The sequence below is a fragment of the Larus michahellis genome, chromosome 3 (assembly GCF_964199755.1).
Source record: "Larus michahellis chromosome 3, bLarMic1.1, whole genome shotgun sequence".
In the NCBI taxonomy this organism is placed as follows: domain Eukaryota; kingdom Metazoa; phylum Chordata; class Aves; order Charadriiformes; family Laridae; genus Larus; species Larus michahellis.
The window spans coordinates 32,450,569-32,473,297 of record NC_133898.1 but is presented as its reverse complement, the minus strand read 5'-3'; the positions used below and the strand labels follow the sequence as shown (position 1 = coordinate 32,473,297).

At 37.8% G+C, this 22,729-nt stretch overlaps 1 protein-coding gene across 2 annotated transcripts in view; it reads left to right on the top strand.

Annotated features, from left to right (window-relative positions):
• HAAO (3-hydroxyanthranilate 3,4-dioxygenase) overlaps positions 1 to 22,729 on the top strand; it is a 35,865-nt gene that overhangs the window by 10,119 nt on the left and 3,017 nt on the right. The window contains exons 3-9 of one of the 2 annotated variants that reach the window (XM_074579568.1): positions 3,322 to 3,405; positions 5,038 to 5,144; positions 8,061 to 8,150; positions 8,825 to 8,868; positions 19,852 to 19,997; positions 21,152 to 21,220; positions 22,392 to 22,474. In XM_074579568.1, the coding sequence (XP_074435669.1) occupies positions 3,322 to 3,405; positions 5,038 to 5,144; positions 8,061 to 8,150; positions 8,825 to 8,868; positions 19,852 to 19,997; positions 21,152 to 21,220; positions 22,392 to 22,474 (623 nt within the window). Of the gene's footprint in view, positions 1 to 3,321; positions 3,406 to 5,037; positions 5,145 to 8,060; positions 8,151 to 8,824; positions 8,869 to 19,851; positions 19,998 to 21,151; positions 21,221 to 21,341; positions 22,067 to 22,391; positions 22,475 to 22,729 lie in introns of those variants that run through there. The other variant, XM_074579569.1, reaches the window with a different exon arrangement.

Sequence of the window (22,729 nt, the reverse complement as noted above, 5' to 3'; positions counted from 1 at the left end):
ACCAAGACAGATAGTTTCGGTGATGCTCCCACTGAAGGGAACAGTGAACTCCCACCTCTCTGTATCTTGACCTGTTTTCTCCAGAAACACCTGCATAATTTATTTTATGAGTCTACATAATTGAGTGAAATACCCTTTTACAGACTTGACAATGATTTAGCATTGGTCATGCTGCCTTTCACTGCAGGTTAACGTTATCAGGTTTGAAGCATGATCAAGAAGGGTGAAGCAGACTAAGGAAGGAGGATGTAATTCTCCTACAGTAAAGAGAATTTACAGAAAACTAAATGAGTCAAAAAATAAACTCTCAATATTAAGGGGCTTTCATTTTATTTTCATAGGTATAACTGCAGTTTTAATGATCACAGTGAGCAATGTTATGAAAAAAATGTTATGCTTAGCATAAAGAATGACTTCTATGTGGCTCCGCTTCTAGAGGTAAGGTGAGAATTAATAAGGAGAGGTGTTTTTAGTGTAATCGTAACAAGAAGATGCAACATACTAAGCAGAAAAGCTAAATGAAAGGCAAAAGTCTGGAAAAGTGAAAGGGAGAAAAGAGGAGGGATAAAAATAATAAAACAAAAAAAACCCAAATAAGCATATGTAGTAATAAAAGGGACAAAAAGAATAGTCAACAACCTTTGTTTCTTCCTTGAGCCACATTCTTCACCCACAAAGACAAATCTCCATGTCCGATTTTGACCCATTATGCAGTAGCAATGTAAAATGTAGGCTTTTTTTGCAAAGATACATATATATATATTTTACACATAACAAAGAGACCCTGTCATTAATAAGATGCTAATAGAGCGAAAATGTTATACATTCCTCAGTTTTCGGTACTAGTGTGGAGAATGGGTACCAGATTATCCCAGTAAAGACAGAACAACTAGGAAAGTTTATATTTTCAGGTGGCATGAACTCTACTGGCATGCTCTGTATATATGCATACATATTTATGTACATATGTATACACATGTGTGTGGGCGCACCCCTACACACACACCAGTACTTCCTTACTCAGGCCTTGATATTTCCAGGAGATACTTAGGAAGAGGTTAGATTTGCCCACAATGCGAAGCTCAGTCAGCATTTAATAAAAATAACATTCTAGCAAAAAGACAGTACAACCCTGCATTGCCAAACTGTCCTGTGAAATAGGCATGGACCGTAACTCACTGAGAAAACAGTTGACAGTTTTCTTGATAAAGGTTCAGGGTATAATATAAGCACAGCAGTCGAATCAATAATTACCACGACTTGTATTAATCACAGTTACATCAGATGATTTATGGATGACTGACGCATTCAGACATTTTTCAAAAAAGAGTTTTGAAGAATAGCCCATAATTTATAGTGAAAGGTACTATTTAAATTCAGTCAGAAAAACACTTTTATTGACAATGCGTAGCCCACCTCATTCCTCCTTTCCCACTGCAAAACAAGTCAGTGTTCAGAATCTGTCCTTATAACAGTGATGCTCAGCTACTGAACTGGAAGGGCCCCTTCCCCTCCCCAGTCTCTCATTACCAGAAAGTTGCTTAGCCTTGTGATTCATAGTCACAAGCAGAATAAGCCTCTGTCTCTGTTATCCTTTTCCTCTCCTACGTGTTCTGTACCTGTGTTCAGTAATAGCTCCCTCGGTAGTTATAGGGAAGACAACACTCCAAACTTGATGTTTCAAAAAGGATCTTTCAGCATTACCAGTGCCATATTACCAATGGCCTGTGTGATAATCCATCAGGGTCTTATGGTGTTTGATGAGTCTTTTTTTGAAGTGAAGGAGACGTCATTTCCCCACTCAGATCACTTTATGTTGTACAATGCGCAGTTAGCCTTGCCCAGTGTGCTCTGTAATGAGGGCTACGATAGCATTTTATACGGTCATTCAGTAACACCAAAGAAAATGACAGGAAAAGAACACGGGGAAATGGAGTGCAAGAAGGATAAGTAGCCCGACACCGTGGCCATCTAGACAAGAGTTATCATTTATCCACAGTGATGTCCCCGGCACAAGGTGAACTTTTCACTCGTGTAAGAGCCCTCAGCTTGAGAGCACATCTCAGCTCTCAGCTGCCGGTGCATCTTCAGTTCTCTCTAACATTTCATTCCCTTGGCAGCATATTTATTCTTTCTTATGTTCATAGAGGTATTCCTTGAATTCTCAGGGGTGTGTATTAATATTTCAAAACTGTCCTGAAAACAATCCTAATTCAAAAAACTGATTAAGCTTTTCTAATGTTGGAAAAGATCTAGTTCAGCGGTTTTTTGTATACATCGGTGGTTTCTTCTTTCCCCTATTTATTTTCCATTTTGCTAAAATTGTAGTGAATTACTATAAATAAAATAATTTTCATTATAGTTCTAGCTTTTGATCAGGTTTCATACAATTTCAGTTGCAGTAGCAATTATGTTAATTAATCCGTTTGGTTTCTAGATATGCCAAACAGAACATGGAAAGCCTATAGAAGCCTGGTAGAGAGTGGCAGAAAATCAAGGTTGACTTTTTGAAGTATTATTGCCCTGTATTATATAAAACGAGAAAAAATGTGCCCATTATTCCAGGTCAAAGAGAGATCTGCTTACAGATCATAGCACAGTCCTGCCATGAACCATGAGGCTAGGTCTGGGCACCTCAGAGCCCCCACAAAGCTACCCTGGAAACAGAGCTGTGGAAAGGTCACTGAAGACAGAATTATGGGTTCAGTGGTTCTATCCTTATACATGCTTCAAATGTAATCCTTTTTACATACGCAGTAGGAAGAGGAGCAGCTGTTCTCAGCTTCAAGGGTATCCACAGAAATAAAGCAGAGCAGCTTCCAAATGGGCAATTATTCCCATATGAGAAATCTCCATTAAAAAATGAGAAAACACACAAAAACCTGTCCGAGCTTATTTGGAAAACTGACATTTAATTTGACTGAATGTAATAGTGAAGACCCTGATACATCTGAAATGAAGATTGTTCGTATGCAGTCTAATCAATGTATGTCTGAACTGTAACATCCCAGCCCTACAAAGAGTAATTCCCAGGAGTAAAGACAGCGTGATGGAATTCCACTGGGTTCACAGCATAGCTCTATAAGCAGTTACAGACCTCTCAGATAGATTGTCAAATGTATGTAACGTAATGGAAATAATACATATTTAGTAACATTTTCAGAAGCAGCAAAGGTTGTAAGTCTGTTATTGTTAGAAAAAATCTGGAAATATTTGCAATTATAGATTGAATGTATTTGTACATGTGTCCTTTATATACAAAATATGAAGTACAGAATGTTTTGGAGTAGTTGCCTTAATGTTATTTTCCTATTCCTTCAGCTTTTTTACCAGGTTAAAGGAGATATGTGTTTGAAGATAATTGAAAATGGGAAACATAAAGATGTTGTCATCCGAGAAGGGGAGGTAAATCAGGGTTGTTTTTCTGTTATTGTTGTACATAGGTATGTTAAATGAATATTTTATGAAGTATTTTAAAGTCAGTTTATCCCTACTGCAAAACACGGCATCAGGAAAAAAAAAAATCTTGAATGCAGGATAGTAAATTCCATGTAATTAACAGCAAACTATGATATCCTGTCTTCAACATTTCATAATTTCAATAACAAATAAAAATCTCTGTGCGCATTTGGGATACCCATTCAGATAGTCAGGAATACACTGAAAGGAGTTCTTATTCGCCTGCATGGCGTGGAATCTGCCATGTGAATTCAAGTGGATCAGTATTTTATTTACACACCGTCAGGTACGTACCAGCCACCCACACCATTAAGCGAACTGCCCACAACTTAGAAAGTTAAGAAATTCAGTTATTTTCAGCCACCTTCTTTAGTCCTCACAGCTGGCCTTCGCAACCATCACAATATGAGAACAGCTGAGAAGAGTGTATCCAGCTACCCTCAGTTGTTTTTCCTTATAGTAGTGGACTTGCTAAAGCGTAGACTGCAGTGCTCTTAATGAGAGCGTGGCTCGGTGTTTTACTTGGTGTTATTACAAGTTATTAGATGTGCTACAACTGCCACTCATTGTTATTGTCACAAGCTTGAACTGCACTCAGTCTTTGAAAGGATTATTCGATCTAGTGGGGCCAGCCTTTAAAATGGAAGACAGGTATTACACCCGACAGCTTGATGTCATTAAAAGTATTACAACATTTTCAATAAAGAAACAGATCTACGTTTTCAAACCTACGGACAGTGAGATTCTGGTAATATACTTCACATTGGAGAAGTACATCCAGCTGAGATCTTGGCATGTACCAGAAGCATTAATGAAAAGGAGCACACAATAGCCTTAGTGGGAAGACTGACACTAGCCCTGGTGAGGCACTGTCATTAGCTCTGCTTTGCAGACAGAGAAATTGTAATGACTTGCCCAAACTTAGCCAAGAAATCTGTAGCGCTGAAGAACAGTACAGGCTTACCACCTTCCCACATAGTCAGATAGCTGCTGGGAAAAGGTTTATTCTCAAACTTCAGTAATAGACTTCTCCCAACTAAATGTTGCCTATTCACTTTGTCACTTGCATGAGTAAGTAGTCCCTCATACCTGTTAATTATTTCTGGAGAGAATAACACTCCTCATCATGCAACCACAGGTGCTCACTGTGTTGTAGGGATACATGTGGTTGGTTAGTTTAGATATTTCCTTGAGCTGACCAGGAAAATATCGCTTTTTATTTTCATTTCTGCTATTCAGAAATTGTAGTAAATTTATAAATTCCAGATGAGGAACCGGTTAGATTTTCATTTCAGTTGTGCTTAGCAATGATGATCAAACCAGGAGCAGAGCACCTGACTGTCATAAAAGCAGTGCTGATTGCAGAGTCATCATTCACTGAGAAAGCAAGATACAGCATCTGCTGGGCTGTTGGTACCAAAGTGGGTGCAGCTGCAAAGGAGCAACACAGGATCAACAAAGAGTAGGGGGAAAATGGTGCAAGGAGCCAAGGATTTTGCAGGTTGGGGGGCAGAAGGGAAGGACAGCACAAAGAACAAAGACTTCCTGAAACTGATGCTTTCCCATTTCTTTGAACAGATGTTCCTCCTACCTGCTAGGATACCTCATTCTCCTCAGAGATACGCAAACACTGTGGGTCTTGTGATTGAGAGGGAAAGATCAAAGACAGAGACTGATGGGCTCAGGTGAAGTATAAACCATTGGCTAATTTGTTAGGATTCATAATATAAACTAATTCCTCATGTCCATACAATACTGTACTTTACTTTCCTGATAATATATCAGACTCACCCTGGCAATTTTTTAGTAATTTTATCCACACATCTATACACATATAAACAGAGATCTCATTTAGCATTTGATTTAGACCAGGAACATGTTGAAATGTCTTAAATGCATGTTGTGGTTATAGCTATCTACTTACGTTTTGTCTACTACAGTCACCTTAAGTTTTAAAAATCTCAGAGCTCTGTAACAACATGAATCAAAAAAGATATTTTTTTTTTTTTATCAATTCTGGCAAGCAGAACATGAATTCCTTTGTAAGCACTAAAAGCTAAAAGATGAAGAGGCTTTCTTAGTAAGTGTGTGGGAAGCTGGAAACAAAAGTCAATTTTCTTAGCACTAACCCCTCTACATTGTACACACTTCTGCCCGGTTTTTATTGCCTTATGAGAACAACGTCCTCAAAGAAATGAGAGGTTTACCTTTGTATTCTAATGGAAGCAGGACTAAGCTGTGTCCTGTGGTCATACAGGAGTCATAAGTCTGAGAAGTCAAGTCACATCAGTAACTTTAGCCAGGTTAAAAAAGCTGTTTTGATATTAACCAGATATGACTGACCAATGAGTTTACAGCTATTCATGTGATTTATAAAGATTTAAAACTGCAGTAATATCTGTAATGTGCTGGGTTTGTCCTTTTGCCTACACTTTTGATTGTTGCGTGGGCAGTGTCACAGCAGGAAGATTGCGAATATGGAGAGCTAGAGAGATATGCCTTTTCATTCAAACAAAAAAAGTAAAGAGAGAAATAAGAAACTAAGAAAGGGATGATTCAAAAAAACCACCTGATTGGATTCCAAGCTAAAGACAAATCCAGTTCTTTTAAAACATTGCTTATCTATGCACTTGTCCCTTTTTTTCCTGTCATAGCAGGTCTGTGGATCACAAGCATTTACATTATTAAAAAGATATTTTGAGCTAGAAACAGTTGGCCAGTGATTCAGTTAACAATGTTTATTAGTAATGAAGAAACATACGTAGCTGTGGGTAACTTTAAGTAAAATAACCTATATCTTGTGCATGAGGTCTGTGAGTTAGAGAGTTGCTGAATGCCTTTTTAGGAATCCCAGGTAGATCTAGGGATTTGCACTCCAATATAGTCATGCTCTTGTGAAGAAATTAAACTAAAAGCTACCATATGGTTTGCAGGTGGAAAAAATAACTGAATTAACAAAGGACCCTCTTAATTGAAAATACCTAATCAGGTGCCTGAAAATAAATCACTTAGAGGTTTTTAGTGCCCTTGTTTTCACACTGACATGATGAACAAAGACACCTGAAGTTTTGGAAGTGAACAATCATGTCATACTTTTTTGAAATCGCATCGTCTCTCTGTGTGCTCCTGGGAGAGATGGGGATTTACAAACAGAATCTCTGGTCTTTTCAAACTTTTTTCACTCCCAGCCACCTGCAGCAAAGACTGTACAAGAGGAAGTCATAATAAACTTTGAAGTATGCTGACTCAAGGTCTAATATTACATTACTGTTCCATTATTTATTATGCCTACAAGCCTCAGTCATAAATCAGAGCCCCCAGCATGCTGATTATTGTACAAGTGAAGAATAAGTAGCCTGCCCTGGTGTTTCAACCTAAGTAATGATTACATGCTTTGTGCTGTAAGAAAAATGCACTAGCTAATCTTAATCCTATGGCAAACAAGTACAGAAACAACTAAGTTTGATGTTAGTTGTGTGGTTGGGTTCTTTAACACCTAGTAAGGTGCAAAGTCCTTCCCAGGTGCAAAGCCTTTTCCCAACTAAGACATTTGTAACAACTCTCTTTTCTGTAGATTCTCTGTGTTCAAAACTTATGCTCATAGCACAGCTTTTTCCATATTGGAGGCATTAATAACGTTACTCTCTTCCAAATACCCTGTTTTTCCAAAATTTGAGGAACTGGGGAGGCTCTTAGAACGTTTCCAGACAATATTTGTATAGATACATAAGACAGACGTGAATACACAAATACACTTACATGCACAGTATAATCGTATAAGACTTGTTTCCCCCTTCAAACATACGTTCCAGTGATGGTAACACAAAGGACACGTAAGACCTACTTAGAATCAGTCGCAATACGAGTGACTGTACTGCAGCATCACTCCCTTGACATACCATGCAGCCTTTTTTAAATCTGTAGGTAAATTCTGTATTTGCCATTCCATAGATTACAGCAACTTTAAGCTATTGATCTCAGCACAATTTATTTATTTATTTGTTATGCCATAAAATAACGCAAGGGAAGAACGAAGTTTCTCTTCAGAAGAGTGAGCTAAACAACACTTCCCAAATTTATGCAGCTGAAAACCATTGGGGTTTTTTTGTTTTTGCAAACATGATTCTATAAGTCCATAAATCACCTTTTATTTTGATCAGTCCATGCATGGGCAAGACTCAAGCCAGCTCTCTTAAATATGAGCATTTTTCTCATAGCTGCATGGAAGCAGTTACTGGAAATGGTGTTTGGGGACAGTTATTTCTGCAGTAACTACATCCAAAGTGAGAGCTATTGGTCCCAAGGCACCAATCAGTTTCTAGGATTAAATCTGGAAAGTTTGCTAAAGGAATTCGGTGACTTATCTCTAGTTGAGCAACAAAACTATAAGGCCCTTGATAGAAGTTTGAGCACCCCACCCACCAGTCAGCTAATCAGGGAAACAGAAAGCTTCCCTAAATAACCCTTCTTCAGAATAAAGTACACCAGGATTGAGAATTAACATGCTGTTATATACGTCATGTAGCTGTTTTCTTGAAAAGACTGAAACTGCCTGATCAGTTAGTTAATAAAAGGATTGACTAATGTTTTTACTTTGTCAGATACTATGTTGGAGAGTCAACTAATGTCCTCTTTGAAAAATGGTTTCACTGTGAAGACCTTGGCACTCAACTTACACCAATTATTCAAGAGTAAGGTTTTTTCTGTGTAAATTTTAAAAGAATGCTTAAAATTATGTAATAGATCTTCACATAGTTAATTTTCTGTTTATGCTGCATTTTACATAGTCTTGTTGAAATTTAATTGCTGCTTTACAAATTCTTAATCATATCTTGTATACTCCAAACTTATTAAATCAGACTAAAAAAGAAAAAAAATCAAGTGTTCTTCACATCTATCTGGAACATAATTTTTGAATAAGTAAAAGCACATTGCTGCTAATTGCAAAAGAACTGAATGAAAAATTAACACTGAACTGATGCTAGGTTAACTAGGTAAAACAGTAAAATTGCCTTAGGGCTTTTTTCATTCCTGCTTTTATCCAAGTACTTTTAATCAATATTATTCATGAATAATCAAGACAGCGGCAAATTTGGTAGAGAGCTGCTTTTGAGGAAATGTGTGAATGTCATCAATTAACTAATGAATTTGTTAAATGGTTGGTAAAGGTGAACAAGGTAATTGTTTATTGGAGGACTCTCAATAAAATAGGTATAGCCCTGTTGAATGTATGTGACCGTAGCTGAGGATCTGGCAGATCCGTTCTCAGCACAAAGCTTAATGGCCAGTAATACTGCCTAGTCTTTATTACCCTACAGAACATGAACATGACTTTTTACTGGTGTTTAAATGTTTATTATTCCAGGTTTTTCAATTCAAGGCAATATAAAACTGGAAAACCAAATCCAGGTAATGAAAATGAATTTCGGAATTAGAACACTTACTGTATCTGGTTGAACAGCAATGATTCTGTCCACATAACATGACTAAGTTTCTGTTTTTCTTTCCAATTATGTAAATGAAAGTTACTTTGACAGGTAATTTCTTTCATTACCCCAACCACAGGAACTACCTGGAGAGTCTCTATGATGTTGCCAGGTTCTTAATCGACACATGGAAAAGTTCAAATCAGCACAAGCACAGCAGGAGCTGCTTGTGGGATCTCCAGGACAGCCTGAGGTTCCCACTTGGAGAGTTCCTCCATCAGGTAGCCAAATGCTGTTATGAAGGCCACCAGTTCAGTCAATCCCATTGCTCAACTAGGTTTGTTGTTTCAAATCAGTCTGTCATCTCATCTGTGCAGATGACTGACTGGGGGACATCCTGCACCAACCAGGAAGTTCATAGCTCAGGTGCTCTGCATGTGCACACATGCACAGCCATAATACCCAACAATGCTACTCCCACAACTACATTACAAACTTGAACGTCATCCTTCAGTCACACCCGTAAATTAAATTCCATAGCTCTTGCCACAAGTTAAAGATAAATTTTAGTTCCCCTCTGTAAGAAATTTTTGGAACCAGTTGTCCTTAATCTCCATATTCATTCCCCGATGTCTTAAGACAATTTTTATGAATTACTCTAATAGAGACAAAAGTTCTAGTGAAACATTATTTCCACATCTGTCCCATTTCTCAGCTTGATAGTCACCATAAAACCGTCGCTGCCTGCCAGCCAGCTCAATCAATAATTGAAGAAAGTTCTTACTCAAATCCTAAAATCAGGGAAAGATGTTTTTTGCATGAACATCACCTTTCTTAAAAATAGTTAACTAAATCATTGTCACCAAAATGAAAAGTTCGCGGGAGGGTCCTACGTATGGGAGAGCAACCTTACAAGCCCTTGAAATTAGGAAATGGTAAGCCAGTCAGAAACCCTGCCTGAAAGACTTTGCAGCTGAACCAGCTTTGGGCATTGCCTCTTTGACTGACTAGAAAATATACTTCTCAGATAAAGGCTCTGTGTTTCTTACAAACAAGATGTTGTCGTCTCCAAGATCTTACTTTTCTTTATATGCACCATCAAAATGTGTTTATTTTGAGCTTATTTTAATTTGAGCATGTGTGGCATGTTTGGGCGTTGGTGGTTTATTTGTTTGGGTTTTTTTTTTTTGTGGGAGGGTAAGTAGAGCAGGTGCTGTCTCTCACTGTGTGTTCATACAGTGTCTAGCAGAGGAAATATAATTTCAGATGAAGCCTCTAGGTGCTGCTGTAATAAAAAAAATATAATCTCACACATACTGTCCTCGTTCAATACAGTGATTTCCAATAAGCATCCCTCACCAGTCTGAGCTAAAAGCTTATATTTCAGTAACGAAGTAATTATATCAGTGCAGAAAAAAAAGAACATTAAAGATTTATATTGTTAATATTTGTGCAGAAGATTAGAGCTAAAGAACAAACCTGACAATCAATCAGAAGCTATGATACATCTTGAAACTTTTTTTTAAACACAGAACTGTGAGAAATTGTTATTGATAAATCCAGTACAGAAGCTTTTTCCTTTTAATTTATTCAAAAGCTGTACAAAGGCTAAAAGGCATAACAGACATCCATTACAACTGAAAAGAGTTTTTTTCAAGACAAAAAAAAATAATAAAAAAAAAAAGCATGTAAAGGTAGTTATTTTGCTCAGAGCTCAATACATCTTTTTCCCCTGAATGGATTCTCCTCTTGGATTAGCCAGTAAGTCAAGACAACAAATAACTTGAAATGCTCTTGGCTTAACTCTTGCTATAAGCAAAAAGCAGTCAACAAAGTTACACGGCAGGCTTTCAGCCTGGGGAAAAGCTCCATTTTTCTGATTTTCAGTTCTCATAGACAATAAGGAGCTCACAGCTCAGTGATGTCTTATACATGAGGAAAATAGCCCAGACTTTTAGTTACCGAAGTTTTAGCTAGCAGCTCCTGTAACTGTCAGTGAGACTTGTGGTAAAAATAATGAAAATAAAACAAAGTTTGACTTACATAGGAGTAAGCTGGTAATACATTCCTTCTGGATGCATACCCAACTGATCGAGAAATAACGCTTTGGATTTATTCCCTCAACAGCTCTCTCTTCCCCGCCCCCCTCTTAAGAAGTAGAATACAACAACCATCAATGACATTTTTAACATAGAACAAGCTACCACTAGTTTCTCACTATGTTTCAGTCAAGACACATTTTAAAAAGATTTGATCTGACCTATGCATAAGGCTGGGTTTCAGCCTCTTTCAGTTTCTCTTCTGAAAATCCTGAATCCCCTCAGCTTAAAAGTGCCAGTTGGAGCACTCTCAGGTTCATCTCTACATAAGCCTGAACTAGTGCCTCCCCTTTTTAGAAAGAAATGGAATGAAATTGAAGAAAAACATCTTGAAAGAAACCCCTGATTGCAGCTCACTCATATAGAGGACAGCTGTAAATGGAATCAATCAAGATACAATTGCTTTTAAAAAAAAAACAAAACACCACACACACAAAAAAATCCCCAACCCTAAGTCCAGATTTTTTCTTGATTTACTTATGATTTCTGGCTCAGCCAACACTAGGGCAACTCCCTCTGAAAGCAGGGTGCTCAGAATGTATGAAGAGGCAGCATTAGCCATTAAAAAGATACATTTTTAGAAGAGGGACTCAAATATCATCAGGTGAAGTACAATCAGAAACATGTATTGTATGCAATCCTTACTTGAGGCATGTTCCCTAGAACTGTTTTGTACTGAATTACTAGCTGCTTTTGTTACCATGTGGACAAATAAAGCCCAGCAAAACTCCCCCGCCCTTTTATCAATAAAGGTGAATATATTTAGGATATAGTCTAAACATGCAACACGCAAGATAGGTTAGTTTGGTTTACACAGTTTTTGACAGAAGCAATCACAGTTATCAAAACAACTCTTGCTACTGTCAGTTCAGTCAGACTGGCAGCAAGATTCTCTCAAGGTTTCTATTTCATCCCAGTTTTATAGTCAAGAGGACAAGAGATCGCTTAAAACAGACAAATCCCAGTTCTAATAAACTATGATGGCTGAATATCGTACACAAAAGTATCCAGAAGTTCAAAAGTTTATCCTGCCATGCTCACCAAAATAAATCATTTCATTATGTGGAATTTGATGGGGAAAAGGGCAAGAAAAGACTTTTCCTGAGTTGGCGTTGTTTAAAAATTATCTTTAAGAAAGTTAATGGTGTAGGTAGAATGTCAGGTTTTTGTTTATCCAAATTAATTAATCTACTTCTAATTATCAGTGAAATTTTAATTCCCATAAAAGCTTTATTGTCAGTGGAAATACAGATATTAAATACAAATACCAGTCCTGTAGTGACTTCACTAGCAAAACTTTCATCGATTATAGGGGTATATAGGGTAATTTACAGTCTGGACTTTAAATGCGGTTAGTATAGTTAAAATAGAGAGCGGTTCTATGCCTGTGATTCAGAGCAGACAAAATCTAAGGATCTGATTGGGTATGAGAAAATTGGGTGCTTTCTTCAGTCAGTTGGAGTAGGAATACCACACAGCCTAGGGCATAGTTTATAAACAAAAGCTTTTTTGCTTTCAGTAGTGCTATTAGACAAGTTCTAAGAGTGAACTCAGTGCTATAAAAATCAGCTTCTGTACTGTCATCCCATGTAGCTAATCCAGTGCAACCTCCGTACACAGTATTCACTGTTCAGTCTTGTTTCACTGGTGTATAAAAACAAGCAGATCAAAAGAGAAGAGTGTTAATAACTGAAAATAAGAAAAAGCTAAAGAATAAAGGTAACTGGCTAGCAGGCAATATTAATTCAATTAAAACTACCTCAGAAAAATCAAAACAGGGAGAAACACTGTCTTCATTTACACTAAAGCAAATATAGGGCCATTCTTTTGAACTTAAAACAACTGTATAAATATTTGTGTCTTTCTGTTGTAGGCACATTGAAATAATTCTAAAGATACTATCACTGTGGGGGGGGTTTAAATAAGGATGATGATTTTGGAAATACGTTTTATTGCTGTGAAGCTGTTTAGAAAACTGAATATTTGATATTCTTTTCTATCATCTTTTAAGGACTTCTAACACATCTAGGTAGATTGCTCCTTCTATAATATGTCACTTCTTTCTACTTTGAGTCCGTGTATTAAAAGAAACAGCATATGACCAGTTAGATATTAAGGAGTGTTTGTCTGGGGAATCTATTTTGTAAACAGCCACCAGGAGGTCTCCAGCACATAGCAGCATGCCAGCCGACACACGGAGTCAATCATTTTTAACTGTCTAGACCAACCATAATTGTACAGTTCTTAGAGACACTGTATAACTTTTGTCAGCAACTTGAATCTACTCCTTTTTCGTATCATCCTCATTGTCTCTATTCTGGCAAAGGTGCCCGCATAAATACACTGTTCATCTTTATCATGTCCTACCTAAGTCCTTTAAGTAACTTCCAAGTCGTGTTCCTATCTCTCCTGAAGCCCACCCGAACTGCAAAGAGTAAAGTGGTGGAGGAAGGGAATAGAATTATCTAATATACGCTTCCAATCCTCTATAACCACTCAACCTATTGCTGACCTCATGCATTTCCCCTCCCTTCATATTTAACAGCTTTCCACACCACACCAGTCCCCAATGAGTATGTAGCTGGTACAGGAGATGAAGAGCTCACGTGAACCAACCTAAGCCAGCAACATTTAATACACGAATAAAGTAGAATTCCAGTGTCTTCAGTATGGCTGCTATAATTTGCTGTATGAAAATTTCTACTAAACGTCCTAATCCCAAACTACAACACATCATCCAAAAGCCAGGACTGCAGGCTGCACGTTGTCTGGAGCCAGGAATGCTCCAAGAAGTTCATTAGGCTCCCAGAGCCCAGAACTGCTAATGACAACATTCACCAAACAAAATCCAAAAGAAGTCTCCAGGAAGAAGTCTGCTTCCCCCACAATATTCTCAGCTGAGCCTCCTTAGCAAGAGGCAGAACATAAACTGTAACCTCCAGGAGCTCTCCTAATACTTCACCATGGGAACCAAGCCACTACTGACCTTTAGTACATAATGTGTATAATAAATCTATTAGGGAAATTTAGAAGAAATGCCCTATAAAGTTGTTTTCCTTTCTATTCAGATTTAGTGGGGAAAAAAAAAAATCTAATATTTTGAGACTTCTAAAGCTCAGAGCAGTTTCACACAGCAGGTACATCTTCTCTAATAAGGTAGGTTCTTTCTTCCTTACACTCTTAAATGCTCCCCAGACAGCAACATCCGAAACAGAAAACTAATGGAGTCAGTCTGACATTTTCACTAGTGTTTCAAAGGCAGTTTAGTAGTAATAGCTCACACATGCCGTACAAATGCTTATCTCACAAACGTAGTGAGGTCTCACAACACTTACTGTAATGAAAAAATCTTATTCCTCTTCTATAGAAGCAGAAGTTATGTACAAAGATGAGTAATGAAATGCCCAATCATATAAAAGGCAGATTCAGAAATGAAGATTAAGATTCCTGATTTTAGTATTGGAACAGTGGTCAGTATTTCTCAGTACAATTTATCATTCGTAATTACAGTGACCTAGCTTTATCATGAAGAAACTTTAAACAGAATTATGTCCTAAATCTTGCAATTTCGTTGTTCTAATATATTCCCTTCCTTCTGGCTGGTGATATCTCCTTTTGAAAAGGCTATATTTCTTTACTACAAAAGTGTTTTTCAAAGCTTTCATCATCAAACTTCTTTGTTTCAATTAGGGAAAAGAAATAAAATTGTTGTTTAGATACCAGCATATATTTAACGACACAAAGAAAAATGTGCCTAGAAATAATTACAGGGACAAATCATAAATTAGCAGTCATGCCAATTCTCAGGGCATGCTACAAAAACAAATGCAGTTACACAGGGAAAGGTATGATTATACCGAGCGAGTGCTGCATTTTCAGCTAAATGTTTCTGCATCTATACTCAACAACAGTGAAATGAACGAACTACCCCCAAAGTAATCAGTCATTGTCAGTGCTTTCACTCTGGATTTTTATATGGAATGAGCTAACTACTTGTTTTTTCAAACCCAGATGCCTGAAAGTCTGTCCCTCAGTCCACAGGTTTTATTTGCAGAGGTGTTAAACTCCTGCTAGTCTCATTGACATTTCTGTTAACATCGAGAATAAAGCAGAGTTTTCATAGGAATTACGTAGGCACGTATGGGAAGAACATCCTAGGGTATACATTATTGCTGGCATTGGCAATTAAATGTGAAATGCTGCAAAACTGTATTCTTTACGAGATGGAAAGGATGATTAGAAAGTGGACAGAAATAAATGACTACATAATCCTAAAATAATTTGTGAGGTCCTTATCCCTAGTCTGGACCATTTTATGCTCAGTTAAAGGATTATAAAACAAAGAGGATCTAACCGCTCCACTTTGGATAAGGATGTCTTCTGCTTTTACAGAGGGAGACACCATTTGCAAGGGACTTCCTCACGTCCTTCTGTGGAGATGGTGCCACAGCATGCAGAGACACACTGTTCTGAGGCAGCACAGTAACTTGGGATGGAGGAGCTTTCATAATCAGTAAGAACATATAAGGTGATTTAAAGATTCGAAGATTGTTCCGTCTAGAGTGTGCTGCCTAGAAGTGAAGGATGGCATGTCATTGAAAAAAATACAGTTTTTCATAAAGCCAACATGTCATCAGTTTCACAGTTGACACTGTTTCAATATATTGTATTTTGTGTGCTTTATTGCTCTTTTCCTTTGCAACAAATCTCAAAGAAACAAGGTTTGCAAGAGAGCTATGGGAAGAGCTTGGGGATAGTAGGGCTCCAGAAACACTCTGGCAGAGTGAGATGGTGTGATTTCTTGACAAGAAAGCTTAGGCATGTCACTGGGGTAGGGAAGGGGGAGTTCCCATGTAACGTGAGCTTGGGGTAAGCAAGTACACCCATGTATACCTGGCAGTCCAGTGGCAGTCCTCTTTTACCCATCCTCCGTATTGCTATCAGAAGTACATTGCTCCCAGCAAGTTCAAACTCTTCCTTAGATGGTCTCTATTGAGGCTGTAACTACTTGTATGTTCACTGTCTGTTTTCTTGCAAGCTGTTGTCTCCATTTTTGCACAGCTTCATATTCTCAGTCTCGGTACGGTCTCTATTATTTAACTGAAATCAACTTGCTCGAAAACCTGTAATTTCCTTTTTAAAATATTTACAAACTCATTCAGTAAACATGATGTATTTTTCAGCTTAACATGATATCATCACATTCTAATTTAAAGCTGAAAAGAGCTATAAAACCCATAAAGAATGCATTGCTGTGATATGAATATTTAATAGTAATGATCTACAAAAATGGACTTTACTGTTGAACTATTTAAATGTATCTCCTGAGCACGTAAGAAAATATTAGATTTGATGGTCCACTTAGCGATGCATTACTTGGAGATAAATACACAAGACTTTTAGCTGACTAGCTTAGAATTGCCATCTTCTTGCATTTTGTCGGCATGTTTTTACCCCCTTTAATCATTAAGCATGTTGTCTCCTTGTCTCACAGTATTACTAGAGCATAATACGAACTCCAAAAACACACCAACTCACACTTCCTGAGATATTGTTGAAAGCTAATGTACAGGCTAAGAAGAAATACATGCAACAATATCCAAATATAAGCCTGATAAGACAGACTCAGTTCCTTTGGAAGCCCCAAGCTTCAGCTCCAATATGTGTGGGATCACAAAATATTGGATCCCACTCATTAGCTCAAGATCACAAGCGCTAAGGCACCTGTAGCTTTCAGCATCATGCAAAGGATAAGTATATCAGGGTTAAATGAGGACTCAGTCAAGTAGACCCTTAATAATGTCAGACGTATGTCACATACTTCATTGCCACAGTGCTCTCATATTTGTTCTGCAGTAACAGGTAATCAAATCATAGAATAGTTTGGGTTGGAAGGGACCTTTAAAGGTCACCTACTCCAACCCCCCTGCAATGACCAGGGACATCAGTCATTGTACTGGATCACACTAAAGGTTCTTTTCCTCCACACTCAGTTTTCAAAGGCTGTTATGCTATCACTGGGCAAGCATCATTAACATCAAAATTAGTAATAAGCTAAAACCTCATCACAGACCAGGGCCTGCTGACAGGATGAGTATCAAAAGACAGCTCTTGTCCTGAAAAACTTAAAGTCTGAATAAAAAAAAAAAAGTCCGCCTTTACTTGGAAGTAAATGAAACTGTTAGGAAGTGTCTCTACATCACAAGCAAGCAAGAACAGTGAGTGCTCCATAGTAAGCATAGGACATGTTACACCTTACATTGGCCCTAAGTATGCATAGGTTACTGTTTACTGTTGTCCCATGTGTATTGTCCCTGTTGGTCAGGGCAGCTAGAGTCAGAAATCACTAGAAAGAGAAAAACCAGCAAAATTACGTTTATGTGGAATAAATCACAGAAGTTAAGCTACGAACTTAGTTTATAGTTATTTTTCATTGTTAGATTTATGCTGCTTCTTGGTCAAAACACAACCAAGTACTTTGGCTTTTTTTCTACCACCCCAAATTACTTGCACCTCATGGGGAGCATTCATAGTTCTGCTTGCATAAAACATCACAGTGCCTACCCTAGAGACTTGGCGTTTTGCTATTCATTCTCCAGCATATGAAGTCTAAACTTACTTGTTACCTTGACGCTGGAATTCTTAACCTGTGGAGAAGATGTATCCCCTTGAGCTGAGCAGGATACCCGTGGCATCTCAGTATGTGTCTCTTACCCCACTGGGTGCTATATATCAGGTTTGGTGTTTTTGTTTGTTTGCTTTGCTGTGGGTTTAGTTTGTTTTTAAATTATCTCAACTAGGATGTGCATTTTAGGAGAAAGCCCTACAAATGGGTAACTTCCTTGTATTCCAAGAGACTTTTCTAAATTCAAGAGTGACCTGTTTTATTCTGATAAGAGAAAAACTTCTATCATCTTCACGTTACTTTAGAAGGTAAAGATTGCTACTATAAATGAAACAAAACACTTAAAAATCTATTTGAATACTAATTGCACTGAGTACCTTCTGATAAAGTGTCTTAATTTTTTCTTCTTCTGTACTGTCTGTGTATATATATCATAATATTATAGACCTTTATTTTTCCTCTTGCCCTAGCCAAAAAGCAACGTTCTAATACAGCTAAAGTTGAGTATATCCATAATTTAAGGATGAAGTGTATAAGTATTCCTAACTACTTCCAAAATAAGTTTGATGAACCTGTGAAAATTAAGAAAAAAAAAAAATCAGACATATTGCGATGTGAAAATAAATCACCAGTGACCTTAACACCAATTTTTACCAAACAATAAAATACAGAATGTTCAGACTAGATCTTGTTAATGTTTCCAGGCCCAGATTAGAATAAATATAAATTAAAGATTTTCTTTTTCTTTCTGGTGCTTCTTAATTTCTCCAGAGGAGTTTGCTTTTCAATAAAAGTGTGTTAAATATTTGAGTTAAATAATGTAATAGTATAATTCTTTTTTTAAAAGAAAGCTTGAAGGCAAAAAGCTTTCAAATAAAAAAATTCCTTCTTTTGCTGCAAATTTCTTCAGATTGCTTTCGGTATTTCCTGAAAGAGGCACTGCTGAGACAAATAGTTTGCAGAAACATGTTGACTTCTTCCATTTAATTTAATATAAGGGAGAAAAAATGTCAATGGCAAAACCTGTTTGTAGAATAAAAGGGTTAGCATCCCATCCAGATTATCTGGAGACGGATGTAGATATGCAGTGTTTATGATCCTTTAAGCAGCAGTAGATTATTCAGTACACTGCTATCCCTTGGATGCACTGACCTTCTCACGTAGTGTTCAAGACTGAATATGAAATGGCCTTCCATGAAAAATTGAAATGATGCATTCAAAACACTGCAGAGCAGTGAAATACAGCTTTAGAAAAGAACCAGAAGAACATTGCAAAGTGAATACACTAGTGCTTTAAAAAGACCTACTGTACTACTAGTACCGAGACTAAGATTTGGCTGCAAGTTTATTACCTCAATGCATTTGGGAGACAGCCTTCTAGTGAGTTTTTCTGGCACATAGTTGGCATTATTACTTGCAATTACTCTATGGATGTTCCCCCATGGCATCTCAGAACAAACTACTTAGGATCACCAAGGCGATTGCGCTGTCTCTGTACTTCACTGTAAGCTGGTAAATGACTAATTTCATAAAAAGCTAATTTCATATACCAGCAACACACAGCACAAATCATGAATTTCACCAGCTACACTAAAACTGCATTCAGTCCTCCAGCTATTTTAAATCAAATCAGTTATGAGAGAGAATTATTGGAAATTAAGTCCAGATACAACTCCAGGAACACCACACAAAAGGCATTTTATTAAATTTGAGGTTGTGATAACCTGTTTGCTTCACTGTGGTCAGTATATTTAAAAACACATAAGGGAGAAGAAACATAAAAGCCAGTAGTAACTACATGAAAGTTGTCGAGTAAATGGGTTCCATGGGCCTAATTCCACTTACATGGGAATATGTTAGGGGTGACTCAGCAAAGGCTCAGAGATGATATATCAGATTTTACCAGTGCAAAAGCAGGTCTGAAAGAGACTGAAGAATATGCCAGCAAGAAGTAGGTAGTCTGTTGCATACTGTTTGAATGCATTTTTAACAAGCGTGGATGCACAACAGCTCTGACAACAGCTTCAAAGAAGCAGCTCCATAAAGATACACAAATAATACATGCATTTTACAACTAGAAGGTGCTGATAATGACCATAGAACTGTTCACTGTTACAACTGACTTAACTAATTTACAGATAATATCTGTAAATTGAGCCCTTCAAACTGTAAAACAACAGTAAAATGTTTGCAAAGATTAAGGGAAGCAAGTGTCACTGATACCCCACTACCTTCCTTACAGATGAACTCCTGAAAGAAACACCTTTCCCACTAAATTCCACTTCTGTTATGGAGCCGTTTTCCTTCCAAGGCTGGTTAAATGATCATCGTGGTGAAATAAAACAGAAGAAATCCTTGAGTATGTTTGGAGATAACTTTGAAACAGAGGTAGGAGGGGTCTAATTTCTCTGAAAGACAGGAATATTTTTAAAGGTAGAGATAATAGGTGCCTACTGTTCAGACTGTGAATCCAGGCCTGGGAACAATATGTAGTCAGCAGAGAAAATTACGCACCCCTACAGAACAACTCAGTCCTAATCCGCCCTGTCCTTCGGAAGCGCCTGTCTTCATCCATTGATTTGACTAGCTTAGGACAGGGGCTTCCTAGCTGAGATTCTTCCATTCGCCAAATCAACCTGAACCTTATTTCCATTCATTTCCTTTAGGATTAAAAGGGCTCATTCTCTCCACTCCCCTACCTACCCACATTTCCTAAATCAGAAATACCAGAATAATGCAAATACTACCCACAAGTGTGTTTGTCTTCCCTATATGTTTGAACAGCATTCTTGGTGCCAAGTCTAATCTGGGTGTGTAAATACACTTTTTTCCTCCCCCTCAGTATACATAAAGTGAAAACAAGGAAAACTGGACAGCACCAGAGAGCCCGGGCTGTGCTAAAGCATCGCTCTTCCCAGTTTAGTCAAGCACAGCCTAGTTTGGGTGTAAATGAAGCTGTCACCATTTGATATCTGTGCTGTATGCACAATAGTTTACAAAACATATTCTTTCCCTGGGTTACTTGAAGTCATGCTCTGAAGAATCCAATACATTTTACAGCAAAATGACAGAGAGTGTGGGACCATCAGGAAGAACACAGAAAGGGCAGATAATGAGAAAAATAAGGTCTAATCTGCAGCTTTTTTAATGTTAATGGAAGAATCTTTTCTACTTCAACAGGCTCTTGACAGGGCCCAGAGTTCATGAGGAGGAAGTGCCTGTTCCAAGAACAGAAGTAGGAAGGATATAGATGCAAAGCTGAGAGTGGGAGGAGGCAGAAGGAATAGATAAGTGAGGATGCAGAGGAGCATAAGGAGTGGCAGGTGTGATCAGTTCCCGTTTTATCAGTAAGAATCAATATGAGAATACCAAACGTAATGTGAATTTTAATGTCTGTAAAAATAACGTCATCGTCTATGAATATTTTTCTGTAAAAATAGAATGTTTTTAATGCTGTAGGAAGATGAATATGTACACTTTGGTCACTGGGATGAATCTGTTACTTTTCTTCTCTGTTTCTTTTTTAATTTTTTTTTTTAAAGGTTATAGCTTATGGACCAGGAACAACTGAGAAAAGTAAAAAGAATTCAGATATCTGGATATGGCAGCTGGTATGTGACAATTCACACTCGTGAACTGATGAGTTCATGTTTCAGTTCAATCTGAACAGTAGTAAAGCCTTCTAGCACCAGCAACAGAAATTAAAATTATTACCTTCCTTCTCATCAACAGGCACCACCCTTCAGCTTTAAACTATCATGAAAAATAACTGTGAACTACAGCTACCATAAAAATAGTCTCTTTCCTCATTTTGTGTGTTGAGGTCAGAGATACCTGCATCCTTCATCAGGTTTTGGTGGGGATTTTAATATACCCTACCTAGGGTATATCCTGTAAACACATCAGAATGCCTCCAAACAATAAAAGAGCATCACCTGTTACTTCTGCCTTGAAGCATTTTTCCTCCTACTGAAGTCAAACTAGAATCAGGTAGAATAAGCTAATAAAAAAGTCTTAACTGAGAACTTGTTTATACTAAAGCACAGTGGTAAGTAATCCAGATGCCCTTCATTCAGCTGGCTTCTAGGAAACATTTGCAGCCCAAGGGAAAAAACAGAGAAAAGCTACTTTTCATTTACACAAGTCAGGCTAGCTTGGGAGGCAGATATTTCTATCAGTTCCTGTTCTGTTGAAATTCATAGGGACCATCAAATACTAATTAAAGACATAATAATCTTGAAATACATTTGTTTACACTGCTGCTTACAGCAGCCTGTGCAATCAAGACCTTGTTGCTGGCAAGAACCTGGCTCCTCTGCTTGACAAGATAATGACGAGTCCATGCCAGTGCAGATGGACTCCTGTTAGCAATTTCTATCAGTTCCCTGCTGACTTATGAACTGCTTTTCAACATTTAAAAAGATATTAGGAATCAGAAAAGTAGAAGAGGAGCTTGAAGGACTCCAGGAAGTTATCTCCAATTTCCAGAGCTGTACCAACTTGCAAGCTGCTAGGTTAGATAGGTAGCAGCGTACGACCAAGGGTCAGGCAACGGGTTGCTGCTTTATGATAGGCAACAGTGAATCACGAAGCATGTTTTTATTGATGCTAATAGCGTTGAACAGAAAAGATCAACTGAATATTTAGCTAGGCCTCATGAAATAGAGCAGGTTTTAAGTGCTCTTTTAGTAGGAAATATTTCCATACTTACCTGCAGCATTTTCTTTCTGCTAGTGACAGGACATGGAAAATTAAAAGCTGGTTATCTTTCTTTCCCTTCAGGAGGGCACATCAACTGTTACCATGGATGGTAAAACCCTGACTCTGTCTGCTGGTGACAGCCTGCTTGTCCTTGCCCAGTCTACGTGAGTAGAGATGAACAGTGGTTCAATGTGTGATTTCCCAGCTTCCAACAACATAAATTCTGTGTATTTGGTCCACACCAGTCTGGGCATCAGCTGGTGCAGAGACACAGTGTCTGCAATAGCCTCCATTATTTCTCAGGGCAGAAGTGTCTTCAGGAGGAAACAAAGACAGACGTTCACCTCTTACTATTAAAGCTGGGAAAATAAAAAAGATAAGCAATACCAAGAAAAAGTAGCATGCAAAAGACCATGCAT